General features: G+C 43.1%; 1 protein-coding gene across 3 annotated transcripts in view; it reads left to right on the top strand.

Moving 5' to 3' along the window:
- The window catches only part of disc1 (DISC1 scaffold protein), a 90,884-nt gene extending 67,277 nt beyond the window's left edge, over positions 1 to 23,607 (top strand). Inside the window, exons 12-15 of one of the 3 annotated variants that reach the window (XR_005991993.1) lie at positions 4,006 to 4,050; positions 13,037 to 13,160; positions 19,363 to 19,613; positions 21,100 to 23,607. Coding sequence is in view for 2 of the 3 variants with exons in the window: in XM_041789089.1 (XP_041645023.1) it covers positions 4,006 to 4,050; positions 13,037 to 13,160; positions 19,363 to 19,559 (366 nt within the window). In the remaining variant the exon portion in view is untranslated. Of the gene's footprint in view, positions 1 to 4,005; positions 4,051 to 13,036; positions 13,179 to 19,339 lie in introns of all 3 variants that reach the window. The other 2 variants (XM_041789089.1, XM_041789090.1) reach the window with 2 other exon arrangements.
- The last annotated feature ends 3,531 nt before the right edge of the window (positions 23,608 to 27,138 follow it).

Here is a 27,138-nt window from a genome sequence, read left to right as displayed (position 1 = left end):
GGTCCGACTCATTCTCTCGTCTCCTCACACTTCCCTCCGCCCACGCCATCTCTCAGAGTCTTCCAAGATCGGAGCAAATACCAACATTTACAGGCATTTTGAGCAACTATGTTTAGTCTGGCTCTGGATTTGAGGTGAAATATTTGATGTTTTAAACATTAGGGGGATACTTCACATGTCTAAATAGCCGATTTTGGGTTGACTGCACTGATTATTACCGGTGCTGCTGGCAGAATTTTTATCACTGAATCTTTGATTGTCTCCCTCTCCTCCTGTCGCTCCATCTTTAAATGCTCCATCTCTAAATGCTCCATCTTTAAATGCTCCATCTTTAAATGCTCCATCTCTAAATGCTCCATCTCTAAATGCTCCATCTCTAAATGCTCCATCTTTAAATGCTCCATCTTTAAATGCTCCATCTCTAAATGCTCCATCTTTAAATGCTCCATCTTTAAATGCTCCATCTCTAAATGCTCCATCTTTAAATGCTCCATCTTTAAATGCTCCATCTCTAAATGCTCCATCTTTAAATGCTCCATCTCTAAATGCTCCATCTTTAAATGCTCCATCTTTAAATGCTCCATCTCTAAATGCTCCATCTCTAAATGCTCCATCTTTAAATGCTCCATCTTTAAATGCTCCATCTCTAAATGCTCCATCTCTAAATGCTCCATCTTTAAATGCTCCATCTTTAAATGCTCCATCTCTAAATGCTCCATCTTTAAATGCTCCATCTTTAAATGCTCCATCTCTAAATGCTCCATCTTTAAATGCTCCATCTTTAAATGCTCCATCTCTAAATGCTCCATCTTTAAATGCTCCATCTCTAAATGCTCCATCTCTAAATGCTCCATCTCTAAATGCTCCATCTCTAAATGCTCCATCTCTAAATGCTCCATCTTTAAATGCTCCATCTCTAAATGCTCCATCTCTAAATGCTCCATCTTTAAATGCTCCATTTTTAAATGCTCCATGTGTAACCTCATAAACCTGAACTGGTCACTGTTATCTCCTTTGTCTGACAGATTTTAAACCTGCATGAATCTTTTTTCTGCTTTCCCTTTGTTTCTCTGTCTCCTCCTAAAGCCCGGCCCCTCCTAACATTTCTGCAGGAACTAAAAGGTGAGACTGTTGACCTCTTCTCTCTGTAGTCTCCATCCTGTGCTCTCCTTCTTCTGTTTCTTTTAAGACAGAAACCCTCCAGGTTAATGTAGTAACCTTCTCTCTGAAATCACCTGCTCTAAAGGCTGCACAAATAGTTTCCTTGTTTAATATCCTTAAAATATCCTAAAATTAGAAATATATATCCATGGAAATGAGCTGTAATTTTGCTTTACAGTTATTTGTGAAATATAATAACATAAAGATACTCATACTCACCAGCTAACAGGAGCTTTAAGACTACAAAACCATGGTTCTATTCACTCGTAGGGGTGAACTGCAGTCAGGTTGTCAGTAACCTAAAGGTTCTCTTTGTGTTCTATGTTCATTTATTTATGTCTTTATTTATTTAACCAGGAATATTCCCACTGAGATACAAAGATCTCTTTTACTGTGTTATATCAGACAGTCCTGTTTAGAAGTAAACAGCAGAGATGGGCAGCGCTGGTCTGGACTGGTCATGGTGTGTTATTGTTCTGATTTGGAGCCCCCTAGTGGCACAACTTTACATAAATGTATTTTATGTTAACGTCTAATATGTTTTTATCAACAAAAATACACACTGCTCTGTGCAGATACATTTGTGTTTTTTATGTATAGACGCATGGATGGTTGGATGCATGGATGGATGGTTGGATGCATGGATGGATGGATGCATGGATGGATGGTTGGATGCATGGATGGATGGATGCATGGATGGATGGATGGATGCATGGATGGATGGTTGGATGGATGGATGATGGATGGATGGACGGATGGATGGATGGATGGATGGATGGATGCATGGATGGATGGTTGGATGGATGGATGGATGGATGGATGGATGGATGGACGGATGGATGGATGGTTGGATGGATGGTTGGATGGATGGATGATGGATGGACGGATGGATGGATGGATGGATGGTTGGATGGATGGTTGGATGGATGGATGGACGGATGGATGGATGGATGGATGGTTGGATGGATGGATGATGGATGGATTGATGGTTGGATGGATGGATGGATGGATGGATGGACGGATGGATGGATGCATGGATGGATGGATGGATGCATGGATGGATGGTTGGATGGATGGATGATGGATGGATGGACGGATGGATGGATGGATGGATGGTTGGATGGATGGTTGGATGGATGGATGATGGATGGCTGGACGGATGGATGGATGGATGGATCCATTGATAATTGCTTGAGTTGCACTAAAATGTCAGCTTTTTGCAGATGACCTTTAACCCTCTGAGACTGACGTTGCCATAGAGACAGAGGTTATTTAAAGGACCCGTAGTCCTAGCCTCTTACTTGTTTGTCCTCTTGCAGCCAGCCATTGTGCCGTCCTAATGAAGTGATCCACGCCTTTGTAGTCCTTATGGGGGCTTCTCTAGTGAGCCTGGAACTCTGGTGACCTACTGAGGGTTTTACAGAGATTTTACCTACACCCGTAAATCTGATATTGAAAATGTTTTTATCCGTTTTTAATCCATGTCTGATCGCTTTTGCTGCTAGTTTAGCATGCTAATTAAGGTATATCATTTGGCTTTTATGCCTTTGTTTATAGAGGAGAGCAGTGAATAGAGTGGGAAACCCGAACCCTGGCTGCCTCTGTACACGGGGCAAGCCTTAAACCACAAAGCCATCTGCGCCCAGAACCACCATTTTTTTTCCCACAATGCTTTGTGATGGTCTGTCACGCCATTGCATCATGCTTTGTCAAACTATGCATATCTTTACACTTCTACTCCTGGTGGAGACAGCCTGAAGAGCTCACAATGGAGAGACAGAGTCAGAGAGCCTGTGATGTGTCCCTCTGTGTCTCTGCAGACAGGACCTGCTTTGAATAATGGCACAAATAACGTGAATACAGAGAAGCACAAGGACTTTTTCTGTAAATATGTGGATATTTTAAAGTTGTTTTTTACCTCAGAATGATTATTTTCTAACTTTTTGGAGATGGGAGAGCAATTTTATGCAAAAAAGTCGTAGTCATTATAGTTTACTGTGCCTTTCTCTGCTTTTCTCTGCCTTTTTAATTGCCTTTTATTTTTTTATTCTGTCTTTATAGTCCAATAACTTTTTTAAAATTCCAGTGACATTACTGCAGCACACATATTCTTAAAGCCCGAGTCGTCCTGAAGAGAAGGATGCTCAGAGCTTGACTGTGCACCACAGAGTCGATGTTTTAAGACAAAAAGTCTAGGAGAGACTAAATGGTTAAAAAAGCTCAGGGCTTAGTATGACAGCACCAGATAAACACGGTCTAAATCACACACAAACACCATTTTGGTCCTGACATATTTCTGGTGTTTTGGGTTAGACTGCCTGTAGTGTGACTAAGACTAATTTTTTATTTTTTATTGCCATAGTTTGAGAACTGTTGCTGCATTTTTACTGGAATCTCATCCACAGTTTAAAATCTAAGTTTGCTGACGAGGCGGTTTTAAAATCCAGTGTGAACTATTTTAACTGGACATGCATGTTTAAACGCTCTGATATCTGGGGTCAGAGATGGTCGGCTGTGTTCACGTCTGCAGCAGTTCTGATTTAGAATAATTAAAACTCTGCTGATCATTTCCGTTGTTCCTGTGCCGTCTGATGTATTTACCCTGCAGATGCAGACAATACGTTCTCCTCCCATAGGTGCAGTAATTACCCAGTTAAAAAAGTACAATTAAACACTTTGGATGCTAACAAAGAAACGTGCAGCGTTGTTCATTTATCTCCTCCTCGTCAGTTTGCTGATGAATAATTACAGCCTCTTCTCATTATGGCCACAAACACAGCCGACATAATTGTACTTTCAATAATTCATGAGCAGGTTTGTGACTGTTTTCTCTTTCTGTTGCAGAAGCTGGAGGAGTTTTTGTTCTGCATGGAGGAGAATCAGCCTGAGGTAACTCTCTCTGTCTGTTATTGAATGTTTCTGCTGTAATTAAAGTGTTGCTTACATCCGCGAGAATCCATCATCTGACCTTAACTTAAACACGACCTCTGCCGCCTCTCTGAGTGTCTGATCAATACTCATCTACATGAAGAGATCTGCGGTCTGACAGCCTTTTAACTCGCTGTATTCATACAGGATTGTCCCCGTACAACACTCCTGCTTTAAATTCATGCTTGTACACATTTATACCTGGAAACAGAACATGACAAAGCTCCTGTTTCTACAGGAAAGGTCCCAGGGTAAAATAACCTGTCTGATAATGGAATTGACATTTCTTTGGGCTCATTAATCCTCATTTTTCAGCGCTGTATAAAAGGTTAGGGAGTTAGAAGTATTACGTAGAGTTTAGCAGATTCTTTTAAATCAGTGGGTCTCTAGCATCAGGACTCACCACGGCCTTCTAAAGGCAGATCAGAGTCCAAAATCCATATTCCTCAATCATAACTGAATGTTTTTAGAGAATATTTCTTCTGAGCTGGACCAAAAGATCTGAAGGATAGAGATGGAGACAGGTCCTTCAAAATAAAAGCCCCTCATAGATTTCTGTCATATGTTTTTTCCAGGCACATCTGCGACCCACTGAAAATGGCCTTGTGACCCACTTTTGGGTCTCGACCAACCAGTTTGGACCCCAGGCTTTAAAGCCTCTAATAACCCAAATCTACAAACCCCTCCCAGCTAAGATATTCATGATCAGATGTTCCTAATATTAGCTTTACATTAGAGGTCTGCACTCCTACCCGGTTCTAAAACACCACCAGTGCAGTTTTTGAAACTTCTGAAAGTGGATGTAGAGTAGTCGTGTTCTTCCTAAAGATTTATAACTAAATCATTTTCTGGCTAATAATGAAATACACGAAGAAGAAATAACAGTGGAGGAACTTTTTGAGGAAAAGGTGTGTGAGTTGGTTAGAAACGCTGCCTCCATTTTTGTCTTTTATGCAGAGGTACATTATCAATACCTCCTCCACAGTCGTCATGTTTGTTTTTGAGTTTGTTGTTGTCATCCCCCCCCCCCGTGCATGTACTGGTTATCATCCATGCCAACGTAAAGGACACGTGGAAGTACATGAGCAGTGACGGTAACATCGTTTGAAAAGGACGTACATGTTCGTACATGGCCTTTAGTGTCTCACTGATGGTGGCTCTAAAATGCTGTCGGTATCCTCGGGTTGATTTTTGTTAAATCTCCTCCTGAATGTCGTCCTCTCAGCGTCTGACCCTTTTCTCCTCTCTGTAATGACTTTAAGTAAATGATTTCCACTTAGCTGCTGCTCCGTCCACTCAGAGGGGATTGATGAGTGAGTTTTAACCTCGCTCCTTTTCCTTTAAATCTCCACTAATTATTCCTCTATCCTCTCCGTGTCCTCACGTTTCCCTCGTCACACCGACCCTCACTAAATAAGAACACAGACATTAATAACATTAGATCCTGGTGGACTTCCTTAACCTCATATTTTATGGATATAGGCTATCATTAACGCTGAATCAGTCTGAGCCGAGAGGAAACTTCTAATAAATCCTTTTAGTCTTTACATTAGCTGCCTCATTGATATCACAGGGGATGAGCTAGCTGTGGAGTACCAGATAAACATATTTCCTTCTTTATGGCATTAATAAATCTGATATGTCTGATCTGACATGTTCACATACGACCTTCTGTTGGTGTTTTCTAAACAAGTGCATTCAGAAAACACTGAAATCTGCTCATCTCTGTGGATCAGACCCACTAGTTTCTTAGTCTCTATGCTTCATCCTGTTATTACTTTTTGTTAACCCCACCTCGACCATTTTTATGGACTCTTTCTGAGGTATTTTGCCAAGAATATCCATTGTTTTGCTGAGTATGTAAACTAACCTTGCACAGCTGATAGACTGGTCAGACTCTGTCTCTGTCCTCGGGCAAATCCTCCTCCTAGAGCTCCAGTTTGAAATGAATGAACCTGGTCTGAAAACCTGGACCTGACCAATCGGCGTCATTTTAGGAGAGCGAGGCAGTAGCGGCAGTCGGGGTTTCATGGCACTGGAAGCTAGTAGCAATGGCTGCCTCCGGTAGAGTGATTAGCTATGATGTAGCTAAAGTATAGGAGTAGTTTCATCAGATCTGGACCACACTTTCATGAAATAAAGAGCAAAGAATAGCACTGAAAGCTTTTCAAGACGGGAAATGTGTGTTTGCTCTCATGCCAGCCTGCTTCAGCGTGAGTTTGTGATCATTACAGGAAGAGTCTAGTTGAACTTCCTGTCTACACAATAACTGTCAGTATAACAGTTAGTTAAAAAGAGGAGGCTGGGGTGGAGGAGGTGGAGCTTCAGTCTATAAAGGAGGAGGTGGGGGGGGGAGGTGGAGCTTTAGTCTATAAAGGAGGAGGTGGGGGGGGGGGTGGAGCTTCAGTCTATAGAGGAGGAGGCTGGGGTGGAGGAGGTGGAGCTTCAGTCTATAGAGGAGGAGGCTGGGGTGGAGGAGGTGGAGCTTTATGTTATAAATTTCATGTCACTCATTTTGATTAAGAAAAACATCCATAAACACAAAACGGAGGATTTTTCTAAACCATTATTTAAAAAATCACACTTAAATGTTTGCATACTCTGCATAAAATCTCTACTGCTGCAAAAAGTGATTTATTAAACTGGTATTTTGACACATTTCAAGTTAAAGAAATATTACAACTTCTGTGATTTGAAAATTACAGCAGGCCGTGGTGCAGTTTAATCTAATTTGTGATAAATTTTCCAGCCCTAGTTTATGTTTTCATGTATGAGCAGAGAACCACACTGAAAGATTCTTTTTCTTAAAGATGTTTTTGCACGTCTCCCTCTGGCTTCAGCATTAATTTTATCCATCAACAACCTCCACTATTCATAAACTACAGCCATGCCTGTCTGCAGAGCTCAGGTTAGTCCTGCAGCTGTGCATGTCTACCTCATTTAGTCCCCTCGATCTGATTGGCCTGCAGTGAATGTGACCGTCCAATCACCTTCCTTTTTTTTTTGTTTGTTTCTTTGTTTTTAATCCTGGCCTTTCCAAACTTTTTCTATGGGAGCTTTCCCAGATGAATGTGAAACACATTCATGCAATGGAGATATGAAGCAGCTTGAGCGTTTCAGGTTATAGAAAACTTGTCTGGGCTTCATTTTAAAAAGGCTGCTTCTCTCTGCACTTATACATCTGCAGGATTTCTGTTCTCTCTTCTTTTGCTGCTTTTTACCACATACCTGATAAACCATATCACATTTTACTTTTTAAACGACGACCTGAATAATCAGGTAAATCATAAAATGATTCATCAGTGTGCATGTAGACAACCCAGTGATCTGTTTTTCTCAGATTTTAAATCAGCATGTTTGTTTGATCAAAAATAAAGGCCATCTGCACAAGGATAAGATAGAATTATTGATCATGTTTACAAGGATAAGAATGATCAGGTTTCTCCGAGTGTGTGTAAAACCATAGAGCCTGGATAAACTCAGACTCTAACTAAAGCCATCCTGGTGTTTTTACAGACTCTGTGGATGAAGAGGAGGATGATGCATTCAGGGACAGAAGTATAGACGGACCACTCTCCACTCCACTTCACACTTAGTGACAAATTATGCACACTTAAACTGTCAGAGCGGATAAAAACTCTTCATTTATTTGTTGATGGAAGCATTTTAACAATGAGATGTAAAACATTTGAATAAATAATAGAGGAGGGACGGTGGAGGACAGCGCTGAAAAATGAGTGAAAAGATGGAGGAGGACATTTGGAAGAGATGTTGAGATCTCTCTGATTGTTCTCTTTCAGCCAGGGCACCACACTAGATTTGTTTGTTATCCCTGAATCACCCTGAAAACTCACCGAACCTTCCTGAAGAGAATCTAACCCCAAACCCTCACAGAGGAAACTCACAAATGTAGACAGAAAGCTCGACCTGCTGGGAGGTGAGCTTTAAAAACAGAAGAGGGAAAAACCACACACCCATTCAGACGGGCTGAACTAAAGCCTCTTTATTAATCTGTGGGCGACCGGATAAACGATTATCAAGAGTGCAGAAAATGTCCAAGTCCATGACCAGCATCAGTGCTGCTGACATGAGGGTTTCACTGGGTAGATAAAGGTCCTTCTGAAAGTCCAGGATCCTCCTGAGACGGTCCTATAGAGGCCAGAGTCCTCCTGAGATGGTCCTATAGAGGCCAGAGCCCTCCTGAGATGGTCCTATAGAGGCCAGAGTCCTCCTGAGATGGTCCTATAGAGGCCAGAGCCCTCCTGAGATGGTCCTATAGAGGCCAGAGTCCTCCTGAGATGGTCCTACAGAGGCCAGAGTCCTCCTGAGACGGTCCTACAGAGGCCAGAGTCCTCCTGAGATGGTCCTACAGAGGCCAGAGTCCTCCTGAGACGGTCCTATAGAGGCCAGAGTCCTCCTGAGACGGTCCTACAGAGGCCAGAGTCCTCCTGAGACGGTCCTATAGAGGCCAGAGTCCTCCTGAGATGGTCCTATAGAGGCTAGAGTCCTCCTGAGATGGTCCTACAGAGGCCAGAGTCCTCCTGAGATGGTCCTACAGAGGCCAGAGCCCTCCTGAGATGGTCCTACAGAGGCCAGAGTCCTCCTGAGACGGTCCTATAGAGGCCAGAGTCCTCCTGAGATGGTCCTACAGAGGCCAGAGTCCTCCTGAGATGGTCCTACAGAGGCCAGAGTCCTCCTGAGATGGTCCTACAGAGGCCAGAGTCCTCCTGAGACGGTCCTACAGAGGCCAGAGTCCTCCTGAGATGGTCCTATAGAGGCCAGAGTCCTCCTGAGATGGTCCTATAGAGGCCAGAGTCCTCCTGAGATGGTCCTATAGAGGCCAGAGCCCTCCTGAGACGGTCCTACAGAGGCCAGAGTCCTCCTGAGATGGTCCTATAGAGGCCAGAGTCCTCCTGAGATGGTCCTACAGAGGCCAGAGTCCTCCTGAGATGGTCCTATAGAGGCCAGAGTCCTCCTGAGACGGTCCTATAGAGGCCAGAGTCCTCCTGAGACGGTCCTATAGAGGCCAGAGCCCTCCTGAGACGGTCCTACAGAGGCCAGAGTCCTCCTGAGATGGTCCTATAGAGGCCATGTCCTCCCTGGTAACTGTTAGACCAGTGATATTCAACATGTGGCTCCTTTGTGATGATTTGTGGCTCTTTTATGTCCTAATTTAAAATATTATTCTTTAAACTTTGACCTCAGAAATTTTACCATTGAGTCACATTAGCCTGTTTGTTTCCCACACGTGTACAGTAGGTTTTAATGGTAAAATTTAATTGTCTACCTTTATTTTTCTCTTTTTTACATTTTTTTGCCCATTTTACCACTTCCTTTAGACACTTTTCATCAGTTTCAGCCACTTTTTCTCCTGCTTCTTTGCTATTTTTCACCCATTTCAGCTCCCTTTTGCCATTAAACGCCACTTTTCCCCATTTTCCCTCCTTTTTACAGCTTTTTGTTCATTTAGAATGACTGTTGAGAAGAACTGTGGTATCAGTGATACGTTACATGCATGTTAAACCCCTTCTCCCTGCATATTAAGGCTGTTTTATACTTGACGCATCCGCGAGGTCGCGTGTGTCCCCGCGTTGAACGTGATGTCAAATATTAAGAAACACCAATTTTCATGTGGCCGCGCATATCCCTGAAATTTTTACAGACGTGGCAGACGTGAAAATGGCATTAAACACGCTACAGATGTGTTTCTTGAAGACACTGCCCCCTAGCTTTTGGGAGAACATCAGTTTGTGGTGAAGAGGAAGCCAGCGCCAGGTATAAATGCACCGGATGATTCTGCATCAGTTTTTGTCCGTGTGGCCGTCTGTGCTGAAGCATAATGAGCCTTTACTGTGCTGAAGTCCAAGCCTTCCATCTGTGCCAGGGCTGTGGAAGTGTCCTACATGGAGCGCTCACACCGGTCAGTCAGACGGGACTTTAGGTCTAAATGTGCTCGTGCATGGCACTGATTGCCTTTGTGAGAAGGATCCCATCCTGAAATCCACTTTTATTCCAAATCTAGTGTAATGATGTGGTTTTTCTGTTATCTTGTTAATACTTTTACTTTTTACTACGGGCAGAATCTGACTCAGACACCTCCAGCCTGCATGCATGACAGTTTTATGTGATCCGACATGATGTTTAAATGTAAAGCTGTGTTTTCAGAGGAAGCAGACGGCGTCTAAAAGGGTTCTGACATTTGAAAACATGGAGCACACAAAGAAAAGTCCTGCCTGTGGTTATTTTAAAGCGCCTGTCGCCACTGTGAGCGTTTGTTTTCAGTCCTGCGGGTGTATCGACTCTGCAGACGCTGACCGGAGGCTGAAAAGCAAAGAATCAATCAGCTCCACAAACACGCAGCTCTTATCTGCTAAAGACGCTGCTCACCTCCACAAACAGAGAAACAAACAGCTCAGAGGATCTACTGTCTTTAGGAGCGCAGACATGTTTGCTTTAAATCTTTCATCTTTGGGGCTGCTCTGCCTTCCAGTCTTACTTAATTCATTAACTGCATTAGGGAGAAGTCCAACATTTCATTGTGCCTCAGGCCTTTTTGTTGTTGTACATTTCTTTCTGGCAGTTACATCATCCTGAGGAGGAGGAGGAGGAGGAGGAGGAGGAGGAGGAGTGTTATTAAGGACAGAGAGCAGCCACAGTGCTTTCCAGTGATTGTTCTGACACCTCAGAGCTGCAGGGAGTTGATATTTTCTACCTGCAGCTCTGAGTCAGACTCTGATCAGAACATTGGGTCTGCGTTCACACACACCCGTGTCTGTTTGCTGTGAATGAGTCTGTACTCTTGGGTGTGTTTGTGTTCTCTTTGCTTGATAAGTGTGAAGAAACTGGGACACCATGTCTGCACAGGGGCCTGTTCTAATTATGGCCCCACTGCACCCTGCTCCTCCATCATTCAGCATCTCCACCGTCCTCACACAGTCAGCCTCACACCATCCTCCAGCCTGCTTTAGACTTCGGCACCAAACCCTGTTATCTGTCAGAGCAAGCTAAAGCTAACGTAACGTTAACTATTTGGCTAGCGAAGCTATGTCGGCTTTAAAGGTCACATGTTCTGCAAAAATCACTTTTCAGGCTTTTCTAACAAAAATCTCCACTTTTCAGTAAATGTGTCCTGAAACAATCCGTTCTCGGATTTTCCCCTCGTGATGCCATGTGGGGAGTTAGCCCCGCCCCCAGGTTGGGTTGGCCCTCTCCACTTGGAAGAAAGTTCTCCTCCTGCCTCAGCTGCCAGCTGGGAGGAGGATCAGGAGAGCCACATCCATTGAGCCACATTCATTTCCTGGGAGGGCGTGGTCAGGGGCGGAGTCAGACAGCTCGGTAACATTTAAAGCCACAGACACAGAAACAGCTGAATCAGAGGGGTTTTAGACATGAACAGACTTCACAGGCATGATTTTGGACCTCTGAGACCGATATAAACTCGGCTTAAAGGGTCAAATATGTGACCTTTAAACCAGAGCAGGGACGCTCTTCTACAGATTATCGACACCGTGACTCCTGACATAACCTTTGACCTCCTCTCGTCTCGACCTGTGCTGAATCAGCGTCAAAAATTCATAGTAAATAAAAAGCTCTAATGATGGAGACTGAGACTGAGCTTCACTGGGATTAAAATTTAAAAAGCAGAGGAAAAACACTGGAGATAAGAAGTGTTGAAGAAAAGTTTCTGCACTTTTGCTCCCGTTCTGCTCATTCATTAATCATCGCAGCTCAAGAAGACCTGAAAACATGAAACGTGATGATTTAGACTTATTCCTAAAGGTTTGAGATGTCCTACTTTATCTGTGTGAGGGTAAATAGCAGCGATACTCAACCTGTGGCTCTTTTATGTCTTCATTTTAAATATTATTCCCCCAGAAAACCTTAAAAAAGGGAAACTTTTTCCCTTTTTCACAATTTTTTGCCACTTTTCACCCATTTAAGCTACCTTTTGCCACTGAATACCACTGATTCAACCCTTTTTTGCCACTTTTATAACATGTTTTGCTCATTAAAGCTACCTTTTGCCATTAAATACCACTTTTTACTTTTTTTTGCTCATTTTTTCACACATTTTTGCCACTTTTCCCTAATTTTCCACTTAAAATATCCCTTTTTTTAAATATCCCAGTTTTTTGAGCTACCTTTTGCCCCTTTTATAACATTTTTTGTCCATTTAAGCATTGACATTAAATACCGCTTTTTTCTTACTTTTTTGCTTATTTTTTCCACCCATTTTGCAACTTTTATCCCATTTTTGCCCTTTTTCACAATATTTTGCCCATTTGAGCTACTTTTTGCCATTAAATACCCCTTTTTTCCATTTTTTTACCCATTTTTTCCCTTTTTCACAATTTTTTTGCCAGTTTTCCCCAGTAAAGCTACCTCTTGCCATTAAATACCACTTTTTCAACCCTTTTTTGCCACTTTTATAACATTTTTTGCCCATTTAAGCGTCCTTTTGCCATTAACTACGACTTGTTTCCTGTTTTTTGCCCATTTTTGCCAGACTGCTCTTTGCCTATTTTGTCTTTTTCACTCATTTTTTTGCCACATTTTTTCCAACTGTGGACCATTTTCGCCACCTGTAACTCATTTCTGTCACTTTTCACCCATTTTTATACTTTCTGACCCTTTTTCCACTTTTCCTCCTAATTTTTGCTGCTTTTTGCCACCTTTAACTTATTTCTGTTGTTTCTTTAAGCTGTTTTTGCCACTTTCACCACTTAGATTGTGGCCCTTGCAGAGGTATTTTTCACTAATTTGGCTCTCTGGTTGTGCAGGGTTGAGTAACACTGGAGTATATACTGATTTCATTGGTGCATTCACTGACATAATGAACCAATCAGAAGTTAGACAGAGAAATCTAATGGCAGACTGGAACCAAACCCAGCTCCGGCTGTGACCCTGCCTTCTTACCCATCATTTACCCCATTTCCTTCCCTTTCAGGACGTCTGCAGAGAGTCGGAGGCTGCAGACCTGACGGAGCGCTGCGAGCTGATCAGCGACAGACTCATGACCTTGGAAGATGAATTACAGACGGCCATCCTGAACCAGGACCAGGCCCTCACCCATATCCTTTCACTGCTCTGTAAGAGGAACATACATCATACAAACTGCTCTCTCTGCCTTTGTGTTTATGTCTGTGTTCATCCGTCTTCAGGACCTAGTTTTCCCTAAGCGCCATAACCACCTTCGTTCTGACGGATGCTCGCTTCCTGTGACTTTACCTTTCAAGGAATAAAAAAATCAACCCGTCTGATCTGACATTATGGTTCCGCTCAGAGCGGGAATTGAAGATAAAGTGGGATCAGAGGGTTTTTCCTTGACAGGTGGGACGTGCCGGCTGGAAAATGAAATGGTAAAAGTCCATGCCAGGTTATTAGAGGCCGCTTGGCGCCGCCTGCCAGTCAGCGCCGCCTGAGATTAGAGCGGGAGGGGGGCAGATAGAGGAATGTGGCTGTAATGACTCGGCTCCTGTCATATCTTAGGTCCATACAGCTGCTGACCCTCCCTCTCCTCACCCTTCCTCACCCCTCCTCCTCCTCCGTCTGCCCACTTCCACTTGGAGGAAATTACAATATCCATGATAATGACTCAAATGAAAGTGCTGAGGCTGATTACAGGTCACAATACATCAGTTTCCGCACTAATTAGAAAGCTGATTGGAAATAGATTAGTGTGTTTTTCTCGCTCCACTTTTCTGCTCCACATTGCCGGCTTATTGAGACCAACAGAGAGGACAATATTCAGCACTGGCGAGAGGAAACGTGTCCCCTAACCTGCTGGATTTTTATTCATTTCTTTAGTGTCGCGCCTCATTTGTCTTCTGTGGACGCAGTCGTCCAGAAATCCGCTCCTAATCTGATGAAGATGTTTATTTAGTTTGAATTAAACCCAGCGTCCTTCGCTCTGAAGAGCAGCGTGACGGTTTCTCTCATCTGATTAGAGATTCACGCCGTCCGCCCGCCGTGCTGTCAGGGGTCAGTCCAGCCCCCGGCTGTCTACGTTATATCAGAGCGGGCCGATCTGCTTCCTACCCATCATCCATCTCTCTGTGAAGTCAATACGCTCATAAGAAGCAGCGCGGACACTCGAGGACGCTGAAGAGACGACAGGATTGTTGTTTTCAGGAAATCGAACAGAAACAAGGGCAGGGATGATGCTGCTGTTGCCATGGCGAGGAGAGATCAAACATCCTGTCTCTGAGGGTCGTAATGAGTCCCTGCCCTCCATGCAAGGAGGCTGGAACTGAGCAAGAGCTGCAAAATCACGTCAATCTGTAACGTTTGTGTGAGGCTGAGCTGGCTAGCATCTGCTGTGCATGGGGTAAACTGATTTATAGTTACTAAAGGCTACACTATAGAGTCGTCCCAATGATGCTCTACACCACTGATCATCAACTGGCGGCCCGGGGGCCAAATCAGGCCCCCCAAAGCTCCCTGTCTGGCTCCCAGAAGATCATTAAATTCAGAACAGCAGGAAAAGAAAATGTAGTTTAAAGAGTATCGTTCCCCAAAAGCAACTCATATCCAAATTTAGAATGACTTCACATTTGATCTGTTTTTACTCAGCCATTAATAGTAAATATTAAAAAATGTGTTAAAACTAGCAAAAAAGGCCAGAGAAAGTGGTGTAAAGAGGTTAAGATGTGGCAAACCATTAGTGCAAGAGGAAAAAGGGGCAAAAAGTAAATCAAAAATGGGCTAAAAGTGGCAAGAATTGTGAAAAAGTGATGAAAAGCAGCAAAAATGGACAAAAAGTGGCAAAAATGGATAAAAGAGTGGCACTAAAGGGATAAGACAGGCAAAAAAGTGGTTTAAAGAAGTTAATCCCTAAAAATTGCAAGCAAATATCCCAAATATTGAGGTAAATTCCCCCTTAAATTTATTGGCAAATTCTAGAAATTTCCAAAAACATTCTCCAAAATTCCATTGAAAATGATGGAAAGACCCAAACCCCTGACAGTTTTCTAAGGAAAATGCTGAAAATTTCTAATGACAATTATGAACCCCAAATTCCCGATCCAATTCCCCCAACATTTGGGAATAATTTCCCATATTCCCATGAAAATGCATTAAAAAAATCTAAATAAATTCAGAGCCACAAAACCCTCCAAACTATACAAACATATCCTGTTAATTTCCATAAAAATATTTTGATAACTTCCTAAAATATCCAAACAGCAAATTATCCCAGCATTTCAATCAAAGTCCTCAAACCTGAACAGACGTTTAAGACAATTATGACATCAATTCTAATTCTAAAAATGATTGCTATAATATAGGAAAGCCAGAATGTAGCGTCCTCATACGTGGACGCAGGGTCTATAACATCAACCTCAACACCTAAACCTTTAGTTTCCTTTACTCCATGAATGTCAGTAGCCTCCAGGTAAATTCATCATTTATACTTTTCTGTTGCTGAAAGTCGTCATTATGTTTTATTTAGATTCATAGATCATTCGTTGACATCAAACCATTGTTTCATTTTTCTCAGCTCTTTTTTAACCTCCTCTAACTCCTGAGCTCAATTATCACCAGAGTAAAGTCGTATCGTAAACAGAATACGTACGATAAATCCTACACTGTAATTGTTACCTAGCTTTGTTAACCCCTGAGGGGTCTCGGCCCCCACTTTGGGAACCACTGATCTGAAACGGCGTGGGATGATGCTGCATTCAGTACCGGATTACTCGCCCTCATCCTGGTCCAATAACCACGCAAAGAAGGAAAGCCTTGCTCTCATTGGCTGGTTTCTGCTTCGGTGCCAGAATGTTCAGTGAGATCTAAACGGCGCCGCCTCTTCTGCTCTTGGTGAGTCATGACTGAAGATCTGCGTTTAGTCGTATAGATCAGCGGTTTTCCAAGTGTGAGGCGGGCCTCCCCTGGGGGGCGCCACTGAGCTTCAGGGGAGGCGTGGAACCATAATCCAGAGAAAAGGTGATTTTCTCTCCTAACCTCTGCTGTGCATGGAGCTAAATGGATAGACTTATAGTTACTATAGGGACTATGCTGTAGAGCAGTGTTACTCAACCAAAGAGCCACATTACTGACTATACCTTTGCAAGAGCCACAATCTAAGAGGTAAATAGAGGAAAGAAGAGCTTGAAGTAGCAATAAACATAAGTTAAAGGTGGCAAAAATGGTCAAAAAGCAGCAAAAAAATGGGTGAAAATGGGGAGAAATGTGGAAAAATGGTCAGAAAGTAGCAGAAATTTGTGAGAAGTGAAAAAAAATGAGTGGAAAGTGACTAAAATGGGCAAAAAGCAGTCAAGAGTGGCAAAACTGGTATGAAAAAGAGGAAACAAGTGGTATGTAATGGCAAAGGGTTGTTTAAACGGACAAAAAATGGGATAAAAGTGGCAAAAATTGGGAAAAAGTGGCAAAAAGACATCGCAAAAATGAGCAAAAAAAAAACTGTGGGAAACAAGGGATATTTAATGATGGAAGGTAGCTTAAATGGGCAAAAATGTGAAAAGGGGCAAAAATGGGATAAAATTGGGAAAAAAATGGGGAAAAGAGGAAAAAAGAAGTTGTAAAATGGCCCAAAAAAATATGAAAAGGGGTTTTTAATGGCATCATAACTGGATTAAATGGTTAAAGATTAGACATAAATGTTTGAAATGTTGTTTCATTTTTTAAAAATTTGAATCCTTTTTGTGGGTGGGGGTCCACCGAATGGATCAGTTCTTCTTAGGGGAGGCTCACTCTCACACATTTGAAAAGCCCTGCTATAGATCCTTATAAAATAGATGATAACAAAATAACATGTCAAAATGAAACAGAGGCCCTTCTGGAGGAGACGTTTAGCTGTCAGGACTCTAAAATCTGACCACTAGGAGCAGATTCCTCCCAGACGGTCTGAAGGCGTTTGGATCCAAAGCCACCCTCCTCTGTAGTCCGAGCCCAGCGTCGAAGGTCTGGAGCATAACTCAGAACCTCATTGTCATGATTGTCCCATTTGGAGCGGTCTGGAACCTTCTGCAGTATTCATGGCTCTCTCTTTAACAGCCGCTTAATTATGAATGAGGACAATCTGTGTCCATTCAGACAGGAAAACCAGCCATCAGGTCCCATCTGCCGTCTCTCTGATTCGCCGCTTAGACCGGACACTCGCACGATTAATCTGAGTTTCTAAGCAGGTTAAACAATCCCCCTACTGATGACGGCCTCCGGCCCGTTTCATCCCCGCTCTATGAATTATTTAGCGGGGCGGCCTGCCGTCTTTGGTCCCCGCTCCACCTCCACAGGCTGGATGAGCTCATGAATAGTGAATCAGACGGGGTTAAATCAGGTATGACTCCATGATCGGTCCCTCTAATCCATTTGGAGGCCAAATTGGAGGATTGATGACTCCATCAGGATGGAGCTGCCCTGTGTGGTTTCCATCAACCACGGCGTGTCAGAGTTCCCCTCATGTCTGTCTGCTGCTCGCTTTTCATTCACGTTTGCCAAACAGTCCCAGACCCTGCTCCGCTATGGAACGTCCACATCATGCCTGGAATTATAATCTGAATTGTCATTGGATTGGGAAGCATCGCCACATGAATGAAGTCTACTTTACTCCTGAAATCATTCTGACATTACTGCATTTAGCTGTGAGCGTATTAAAACAGATGATCCATGCTGGTTTAAACCACACATGGGGAGAATGAACATAAAACACTGCATCTAGTCTACATTAGTCTTCTTCTCTCTCTACTTTGCCCTGACTCAGTTTCCTGGCAGCTGATTGGCTGAAAAGCATCAGGTGTAGCTACCATAAAGGTAAGAGAAGCTGTGCAGGTCAAAATAGGGGGCACTCGTGTTCGAGTCCTGTACACTTTTCTGTCCTCTCAGCCAACGAATTCTTCCTTTATTTCCAGCAGAAATACACCAGGACTGAAGCCGGCCATCCTACAATTTCTTATTTTCCTCCCAGAGTCACATTTGATCACACATCTGTGAGATCTCCTATCTCTGGAATCTTCTCTGTAAAGTCATTACTGTAATCAGCAGGAGCGGGACGCCCTGAGAGAGGGGGGTGGTCTGGATCAAATTTTAAAAATCCTCTGAAAACATTCCTTTATCAACTCTGTCATTATAACAAGACCGCTGGATTCGAACCAACGCACATTTTATGCTCGTCTTTGGTCGTCTAAACATTGTGAGTATTCTCGCTACAGTTCGCTGTCTTTCTCTCTGTTACGCTCAGACTCCTCTCCTCGACCGGGCGTGCGTCTTTTAAACTCTATAAACTCCAAAACTTTGAATAGAAACACCCAAAAATGCTGCTGGGATTGAAGTCACTCATGTCTGCCATCTCCTGGTGTAAAGTGGTAACAGCGCAGACCTCCACCATTAAGCCTGATTTAGCCCTCTGCGTCGACGCAGACCCCTACACCGTAGTCTGACGCGCACCTCCAAAAATCCTAACTACGCAGCGCTGCGACGCGGACTGCAAGGGCTGTGATTGGTCTGCTCAAAACGTCATTTCTCCATCCAGGCCCCTCAGTGGTTGAACCAGTGAGGTAGATTCACCCGTTCTCAGCCTCGACTCGTTTAGTGGTCACACAGACCGCCTCCGCAAACGTCTTCCCTGTCGCCTGCGCAACTAAAGAATTTCTACGTCGATATTGATGAGCTCCAACTGCAAACACCTGCTCCACCTCGGTCGCCATGACCAGAAGGTAAACAAGGACTCGGGTGTGAAACCACACACACACACACACAAACCCCCCCCCACACACACACACACACCCACACACACAGCCACACCCCCTGGCGACATGGCAGTGAATTACAGAGCGACGCGTTCCCTCGATGCAGAATTTCGAATGGTCGTGACGCCGTTGACACGGCGCAGGAGCATAAATCAGGTTTTAGCCCTATAGTACAGAATCATTTAAAAAGTTCCTGGATCCAGACGGTGATCTGGATCAGTCCCAAAATCTAGTCAGTTCTTCCTTATGCCATTTCTGACATTTCCTGAAAATTTCATCAAAATCTGTCCACAACTTTTTGAGTTATGTTGCGAACAAACCAAAAAACTAAAAAAACAAACCAACAAACCAACAAACCCCCCCGATCACATGACCTCCTTGACCTCCAGACTCACTGCTGACTCTTCTTCTGGTTTATTGATGATTTCAGATCAAACTAAATGATCAGTTTTTGGTTTCTGTGATTCAGGGATGAAATAATCTACATCATATCCAGATTCAGAGATCTGATGCTGTGACCTCTGATGTTTTCATGTGTTTGTCTGCAGATTCCTCCTTAACTCTCTCCTACTGTCTCTAGAGAAGGAAGTTCAGGACGTTAAAGCCACTTTACAGAGCATGCTTGCCCAGCTCAAAGAGGACGAAGAGGAGGAAGAGGAGGAGGAGTTACAGGATGATGACCTGATGAAAAACGGGACTGAAGAAGAAGAGGATGAAGAGGAGGATGAAGAGGAGGATCAGTACTTCAGTGACAGCTGGGGAATCTGAAATGGACGTCTGTCTGACCCCGTCTCTGCAGGAGTGACCCCGCATCCATTTACTGTAAACCTTCACTCACAGAGCGAGACAGCGAACCTCTGAGGGTCCGCTCAGTTTCTCTGCAGAGCTTCTAGAAAAACCTTTTTATCCGTCCACAGACGGGGACATGAGGAGTGCATTTACATGGCCACCAGCCTTATCTAGGTTTGATCATATTCATGCACACACAGAAACCTGCTCATACACTCGCTCAGTTCAATCCTAGTTAGCCAACATGGCTGCAGATCTGGTGCATCCTCCTAAAGCAGGGGTTCTCAACCTTTTCAGCCTGTGACCCCCAAAATAGAGGTGCCAGAGACCCCCCCCCCCCCCACACCTGAAGGGGGTTGAACACAGCCATACACAATCAAGAATAATGATCTGCAGACAAGGTCGTCCATGAGGGGGGAGCGACCATGAAGTCAGCAAAAATATGGTCTAATTTTATCAAATTTGTGATAACCACATTTCATTTGTTTACTTGAATAATAGCCAGTGTTATAAAAGCAAAATTGTGTTTTTAAACTGATTAAAAATTGGCAAATGGGCATGACAAATACAGTTAAATTGGCAAAATAGGCATAAAATTAGGTGACAAGGGGTTAAAAGTGACAATAATCGGTCAACAAAAGCAAAATTAGGTGGGAAAAGTAATGGAAAGGGTTTACAAGTGATGAAAATGTCTTAAAATGGAAAAAATATGCAGAAAAGGCATTAAAATATGATTAAGAAGCAGCAGAAATAGGAGTAATGTGGCACAAAATGTATTTAAAGGGGCAAAATTTGGCAAGAACAAGTGATGAAAACAGGTTTAAATTTGGCAAATTTGGCTTAAAGTGGCAAAAAAGAAGCAAAAATGGGCTCAAGTTGTGCAAAAAATATTCTTAGTTTCCTAAAAGGCGTGTGGCGACCCCTTCCCGGTGTCGGGGGTCCCGACCCCAACGTTGAGAACCACTGGGCTAAAGAATCGAGACAGAAGAGAACAACAGGAAAACTTGAACATGGGATATCCCATCTAAGCTTACAGTTTCAGTTTATCTTTAACAACCAAAAGATGAAACTCTGTTCCTCCATGGCTCCAGAAGTTTCCACTGCTGCTACCATGTTTGTTTCGCCGAGACGTCATTTTGCTGAGGCCGTACCTGGCACAGGTAGTCAGCGTTTACATGCCACAGTATCCTGTTATTTTCTGAGTTCTCCAAGAAGCAAAACCAGGTTTCCTAAATCTGGTTTATATTTGCACGCCCCAGGACACAAAACAGGATGTTTAAAATCTCAGATCCATGTAAATGCACTCAGTGTCCCTTTAATTCTCCTTTGGTCTCTGTAAATCTGGCCAGCCGTTATTTAAAGGTGCCTTTGAGTGTCTGTTCAACTTTGAGTCTTACTGAAGCTCTCAGAAAAGAAAAAGAACTTTTCAGACTGCAGTCAGAAATGTTACACAGCTACTAAAACACTTTATGAATCGTGTAAGTGTGCTTTAATTCTGTTTTGTTCTCCTGACCTGCAGCCAGAGTCTGGACCACCTGTCAGACGGAGCTGAGGGCAACCACTATCACACATCCTTCAATCTTCTGCACAGAAGTTTGAGATTTCACAGGAAAACTTCTGTAATTGCAAAAAAGTTTAAAAGTTGGGAAAAAAACCCCTTTAAGTTGCAATAATTCCTGTTTTATCCTGTTTTCACTGTAAAATATTAAACTACTCTGAGTTTCTTTAGAGGAAAACATGGATAAGAGTCCTGGAGACGATAATCATGGATTAATATTCCTTTATACTGCTGCACTGAATCTGAGCCCAGTCCACATGTAGGCAGGTATTGTTGAATACTGATGTCCCGTATTAGCTGGGACGCCCCTTGTCCTGTGTATTGATGTTAATTCTCTGTTCTCAGCAAGTATCCCATACCCACATGTCATGTGACTCCTGTTACTCATGCCCCATTTACACGACAATGTTTAGAGTGAAAACGCAAAAGTTTTGTAGCGTTTTGATGCCTGAAAACTGAACTTTTCTAAAATGGGCTCCAGAGTGGATGTTTTTCAAAACGCCCCCGTCTCTGTCTCCGTGTAAACAGGGAAACCGGCACTTTCTTGAAATGGACATGCGCACTGCGACTGCAGTAAATATCCATATGCGAGTAGGCTTTTAACGCACGCGCGGATGGGAAGCCCAGAACAAAACAAAGATGGCCGACACCAGTGTACTGTTCATGCTCCTCACTCTTTTGAATTTAACTGTACTTCAACAAAGTGTTGATTTACCTCACCATTACTTGGATCAGCGGAGACGTATTTCGTGCCTGCACCAGATTCTGACTTGACCCATACGCCGTCGCTGGTGCAGGCACAAAAATCACACCGCCATCTACTGGCCTGGCATGTATACTACATCATTTCTGGTGTTTCCTGCAGTCTCATGTAAACGGAGATTATTTTGAACATGATGCTGTATGAACGTGGAACTTTTTGGAAACGAAAACGGAAAACGAAGCAAAACGTTGTCGCGTAAACGTAGCCTCAATCATAGCCATGTCATACATCAGTGATACCTGCAGCACTAAAAGCCACAAACCCCACTGAGAGAAGTTTTTGGACTTTTTGGATGGTTTTCTTTGGTCTGTGGATTAAAAATAAACTCTCCAAAAGAAACAACAAGGAATAGGAAGCAACAGAGACGTGGCTCAATAAGCTGGTGTTCTGATGATGTGAATCCATATCAGAGTCTATCCCTCACCCTGTTTACCCATGTGCACAAATGCAAAGAAGCACATTTCGATAGGTAGCAGAAATCAGCAAAACACCAGTCACTGATGCCTCGCTGAAAGCTTTCTGTACTTTGTGGCATCAGGATTTTTAAACGCCGTGGAGGTGAGCATGACAGAACGAAGCATGCTGCTGCAGAAAGTCCCACTAACAAATAGAAATACTGATGTTTGTGACATAGAAAACAATAGAAGACTAAAAATCCAGCAAGACAGAAGCATCAGATGTACCACACTCACAGGTGCAACACAGAGCTGAACTTCCTCTATGGAGCATGCCTGGTCACCATGGTAACCAGGCATGCTCCATAGACTCATTATGTAAGGACTTTTCTCTAGTCTGTGACAGGACTGGACACTGTTAAGAGAAATATCCAGAAAGCAGTCGTCTTGGTGAGCCATGCCTCTATTTTGGATCAAACATATGTTTTTACTATCCTAAGACTCATTGAGGATTATCCTGAATTTAAACGATTCTCAAAGTGGGGTCCAGGGACTGTCAGGGGTCAGTAAGGGACCTAAAGGGGGTCCCAAGTTACTAATAATCTTAAAATGACAGAATATAATAATTAGTAATAATTAGTAGGGCTGTGGCTACCATGTGGAGGCGTGTTTGTGGTGTGACTGCACACACTGAACCTTGACCTCCAAACAGTGGAGGTTTGGGATGAATACAGCCCCCTAGTGTTGAGGTGGAGTATTGCAGAGCTACGCAGACACGTGTGCAGACTTGTAGGCTGTGTAGATTCAGTGCAGAAGTATAAATCCTGTTTTAGTCTCCATCTTTCTAAATCTTGGACTAAAACTGAACATTTGCATGATTTAACCACTCTGTTTTCTGTTTGACCAGACTTCTGCGTGTCACTTTGTTGATGAAATAACTGTGTGGTGCTACAGAACGTGAGCTAACTTGAACACTTTATTTTTTTCTCTGCGTGTGAAAAATCCAATCTGAAGTTTATTTTTCGCCTGAAATGTTTGCTGGTTTAAGAATGTCTCACAGATTGTTTCATGAAGGAAATGTGTAACTGCTGTTTGTTTTTCTACATTTATTTAATCTACCACTGATGATGATGATGATGATGATGAAGTGTTTTTATGTTATTGTAGACGTTCTGGTCCATTCCTCTTATTGTGAGAAACATTTTTGTACTCCATGTGTTTTAATTGTCTGTGCAGCCTGAGTCCTGCACCATATTTCATATTTATTCCTTGCAGCTCTTCACTAATTACAGCATGTCCCATTAAAGCTGACGCTGCGTCCTGCTGCTTTTCTTGTGTTGAGTTACAGCCGCTCTGCTGATAGGAGCGGCGCCGGCGTGCTGCCAGGCGGCTGAGGGCAGCGGTGACATGTACGAGATATCAATACGGTAATAAAGGTCCTCTAGTGAGCTCTTTAGGGGAAACATGTTCTTCATTGTTATCTCGCCTCAGCAGCGGCCCTGGGCTTAATTGGAAGGCGGCTCCACCGAGGATGTGGAGGGGATAATAGGAGGCTGTTGCTTTGTGTGATTCTGCCCGGTGTGTTTTCAGACCGGAGGGGGGGCCATGTTGAGGGATCCTCAGGGGCGCGCCTGCAGACCGCGCTCAGGGCTGAAAATACGACTCAGAGCTCTAGGGGTTTCCACGGCAGCACTATGGAAGACCGTTCATGCCAGGGAGAAAAATAGGAATATAGAAGCGAATTATCTAGTGAACTGAATGATTCTTTATACAAATGATGAAATAAAAGATCAAAATGACCTCGTACAAGGACAAAAAAATGACAATTAAGAGGTAAAAAGTCAACATTTTAAGATATGAGTTCATAATTATGAGGGTTTGTTATCCTGGATCATTTAGATCCTCAGGCAGTGATGTTGTATAAAAGGTTTGAAATCTGAGAAAAAAACGTCACGGTTCTTTTTTCACGCCTCCCCTGAAGCTCATATATGCAAATATGAGCTAAAAAATTTTGAAAAAAATGGATATTTAATAATGAAAAGTAATTTAAAAGGGCAAAATGGGATAAAAGTGAAAAAAATGGAGAAAAAGAAGCAAAAAGAAGTTTTTAAATGGCCCCAAAAAAATGAAAACGGGTATTTAATGGCATTTTAACTGAATAAGAGGGAAAGGCAGATGTTAAAGGACATTTACAAACCAAAATATCCAAAACATATTAATGTTAAAAATGTTTAAAGATTAGACATAAATGTTTGAAATGTTGTTTAATTTTTTATTAAAATTCGAATCATTTTTGTGGGTCGGGGTCCATCGAATGGATCAGCTCTTCTTAGGGGAGGCTCACTCTCACACACTTGAAAAGCCCGAAATCGAAAGCTGAGGAGGATCAGCCTGCTGACTCACTGAGTGTGATCAATCAGTGCACAGCCAGGTGTGTGTGTGTGGCTGATTGGGTCAGGTGTGTGTGGCTGACTGGGTCAGGTGTGTGTGGCTGACTGGGTCAGGTGTGTGTAACTGACTGGGTCAGGTGTGTGTAACTGACTGGGTCAGGTGTGTGTGGCTGACTGGGTCAGGTGTGTGTGGCTGACTGGGTCAGGTGTGTGTGGCTGATTGGGTCAGGTGTGTGTGGCTGACTGGGTCAGGTGTGTGTGGCTGACTGGGTCAGGTGTGTGTGGCTGACTGGGTCAGGTGTGTGTGGCTGACTGGGTCAGGTGAGTGTGGCTGACTGGGTCAGGTGTGTGTGGCTGACTGGGTCAGGTGTGGTAAACTTATATCTCCTCCTGGCCTGCAGCTCTCTGTGCTGACTCATGATCTCACCATCAGAGGTACTGAGAGCGTCTCCTTGTGTTTCTTCTAGTGTGTTTGAAAGTCTAAGGTCACATAAGCATTGCCAGTAATATCTCTGGATTATATTTCATGAGAATAAGCAGTTGCCCCAGGGTTAAAGATGACTGGTGCTGGGGACCATTAAAGTCCCTGTGAAGTGAAATCCAAAGTTTGTGTCCTAACACTCTAGAAATGTGTGAATCTGGCCGCTGTAAACATGTGAAAACACTGAGATCTACATGTGACTGGATTCTGGATTCAGACCACTGATCATCAACTGGCGGCTTGGGGACCATATCAGGCCCCCCCAAAGCTTCCTGTCCGGCCCCCGAAAGATCATTAAATTCAGAAAAGGAGGAAAAGAAGATGTTGTGGTTTAAAGAGAATCCTCTGGCTTTAAATGTCTGCAGCTGTTAAATCATCCCAAAACTATTAATATGAAATAGTTTTAGACTCAACATTTGATCTGTTTTACAGAAACGTACTGTCATAATTAGAGATTTAAAAAGGGTTAATGTTGGCAGAAGTGCTGATAAAATGGCCAGATAAAGTGGTGAAAAATGGGTTAGAGAGCAGCAAAAATGGCTGATGAGTGGCGAAATGGGTTGTGGAGCGGCACAAAGGGACAAAAAAATGGTAGAAAAAGTGGTGAAAAGAGGTTAAGATATGGCAAAATATGGTAAAATAGGAAAAAAAAGTGGCAAAAGTATCAAAAATTAGTTACAAAAGAAAGAAAGTGCAAAAAACGTCATGAAAAGGAGTTAAAAAGTGGCATAAATGGATAAAAGTGTGGCACAAAGGGGATAAAACATGCAGAAAAAGTGGTATGAATGGGTTAAAGAATGGCAAAAATTGTGTAAAAGAGGCAAAAGTATCAAAAATAGGTTAAAAGTGGCAAAATTGGTTTTGAAGTTGCAAAAATGTAAAAAAAAAATTTAATTCAAAGGGGTAAAAAAGTGGCAAAAATAGAATAAAAGTTGCAAACATGGATCAGAGTGGCACAAAGGAGATGAAACCTGCAGGAAAAGTTGTTCAAAAGGGTTCAAATCTAGCAAAAATTGGTGAAGGAGACAACAAGGGGCAAAAAGTATCAAAAAGGGGTTAAAGTGTCAAACATGAGTTAATACTACTACAGACCCTTTCTCTGGGATTCTCAGCGGCCCGCCTATTCTGCTGTCAGGACTGTCTGTGGCCTGCTGCATTATGGGATAGAGCTCACTGGTAATGACTAAAATGTCCTGAGTTTTGGACATTACAAATACTACTACAATAATATTTCACCAGACCCAAATATTTCTTTGATTTTTGTGGATTTGAAAGTCCGGCCCCCAGGGTCTCTGCGGAGAATAGATCTGGCCCTTGTGCAGATGGACTTGATGAGCCCTGATTTAGACTGTTTTTCACCTCTTTCCTGGCTGGGTTTCACGTGGGCGGGGCTAATATATGGACTGGTGATGTCACCAGCCCACAGTGGGGAATGACCCCGCCCATAGTTAGGATATAAAGGTGAAACTGTGATAATGAGGAAAAAGTCATTCATGTGAAATACTTGTCAATGATTTCAGATAATAAAGGAATAGTTTTGATATAAACAGATATTCAACCGTCCTGAATCAGAGTGGACAACAATGTACCGTTTGAATAAAACCCCTGGAGTCATAGAAGTGGACCTCTCAGGACTGAAGCAGACCACGTAAGACCGGATGGACCCAAAACCTCAGATCCTGACTATGGAGCGGAAATCAGACTGATTATCATCCCAGAATAACATTTGCTCTCACCATGCTGACCAGGACCTCATCATTTAGACTTTGAATCATAATTCTGATTTTTATCTCACAGTTTCAGCCTCAACCTTCTCTTCCGTCTGTGTTTACCTTCCCATCACCGTCTTCATGGCGCTGGCAGAGATGGCCCTCATGGCGCTCTCTCACATCACTGACAGTCTTTCTAGTCCAGGATCTCCACATCCATCAGCTGTTTGTGTTTCCACACTCAAACGCCTCCGTCTTATAA

Source organism: Cheilinus undulatus, linkage group 6, assembly GCF_018320785.1.
Source record: "Cheilinus undulatus linkage group 6, ASM1832078v1, whole genome shotgun sequence".
Taxonomy (NCBI): domain Eukaryota; kingdom Metazoa; phylum Chordata; class Actinopteri; order Labriformes; family Labridae; genus Cheilinus; species Cheilinus undulatus.
The sequence above is the reverse complement of the archived record's forward strand: the minus strand, read 5'-3'. Positions and strand labels throughout refer to the sequence as shown.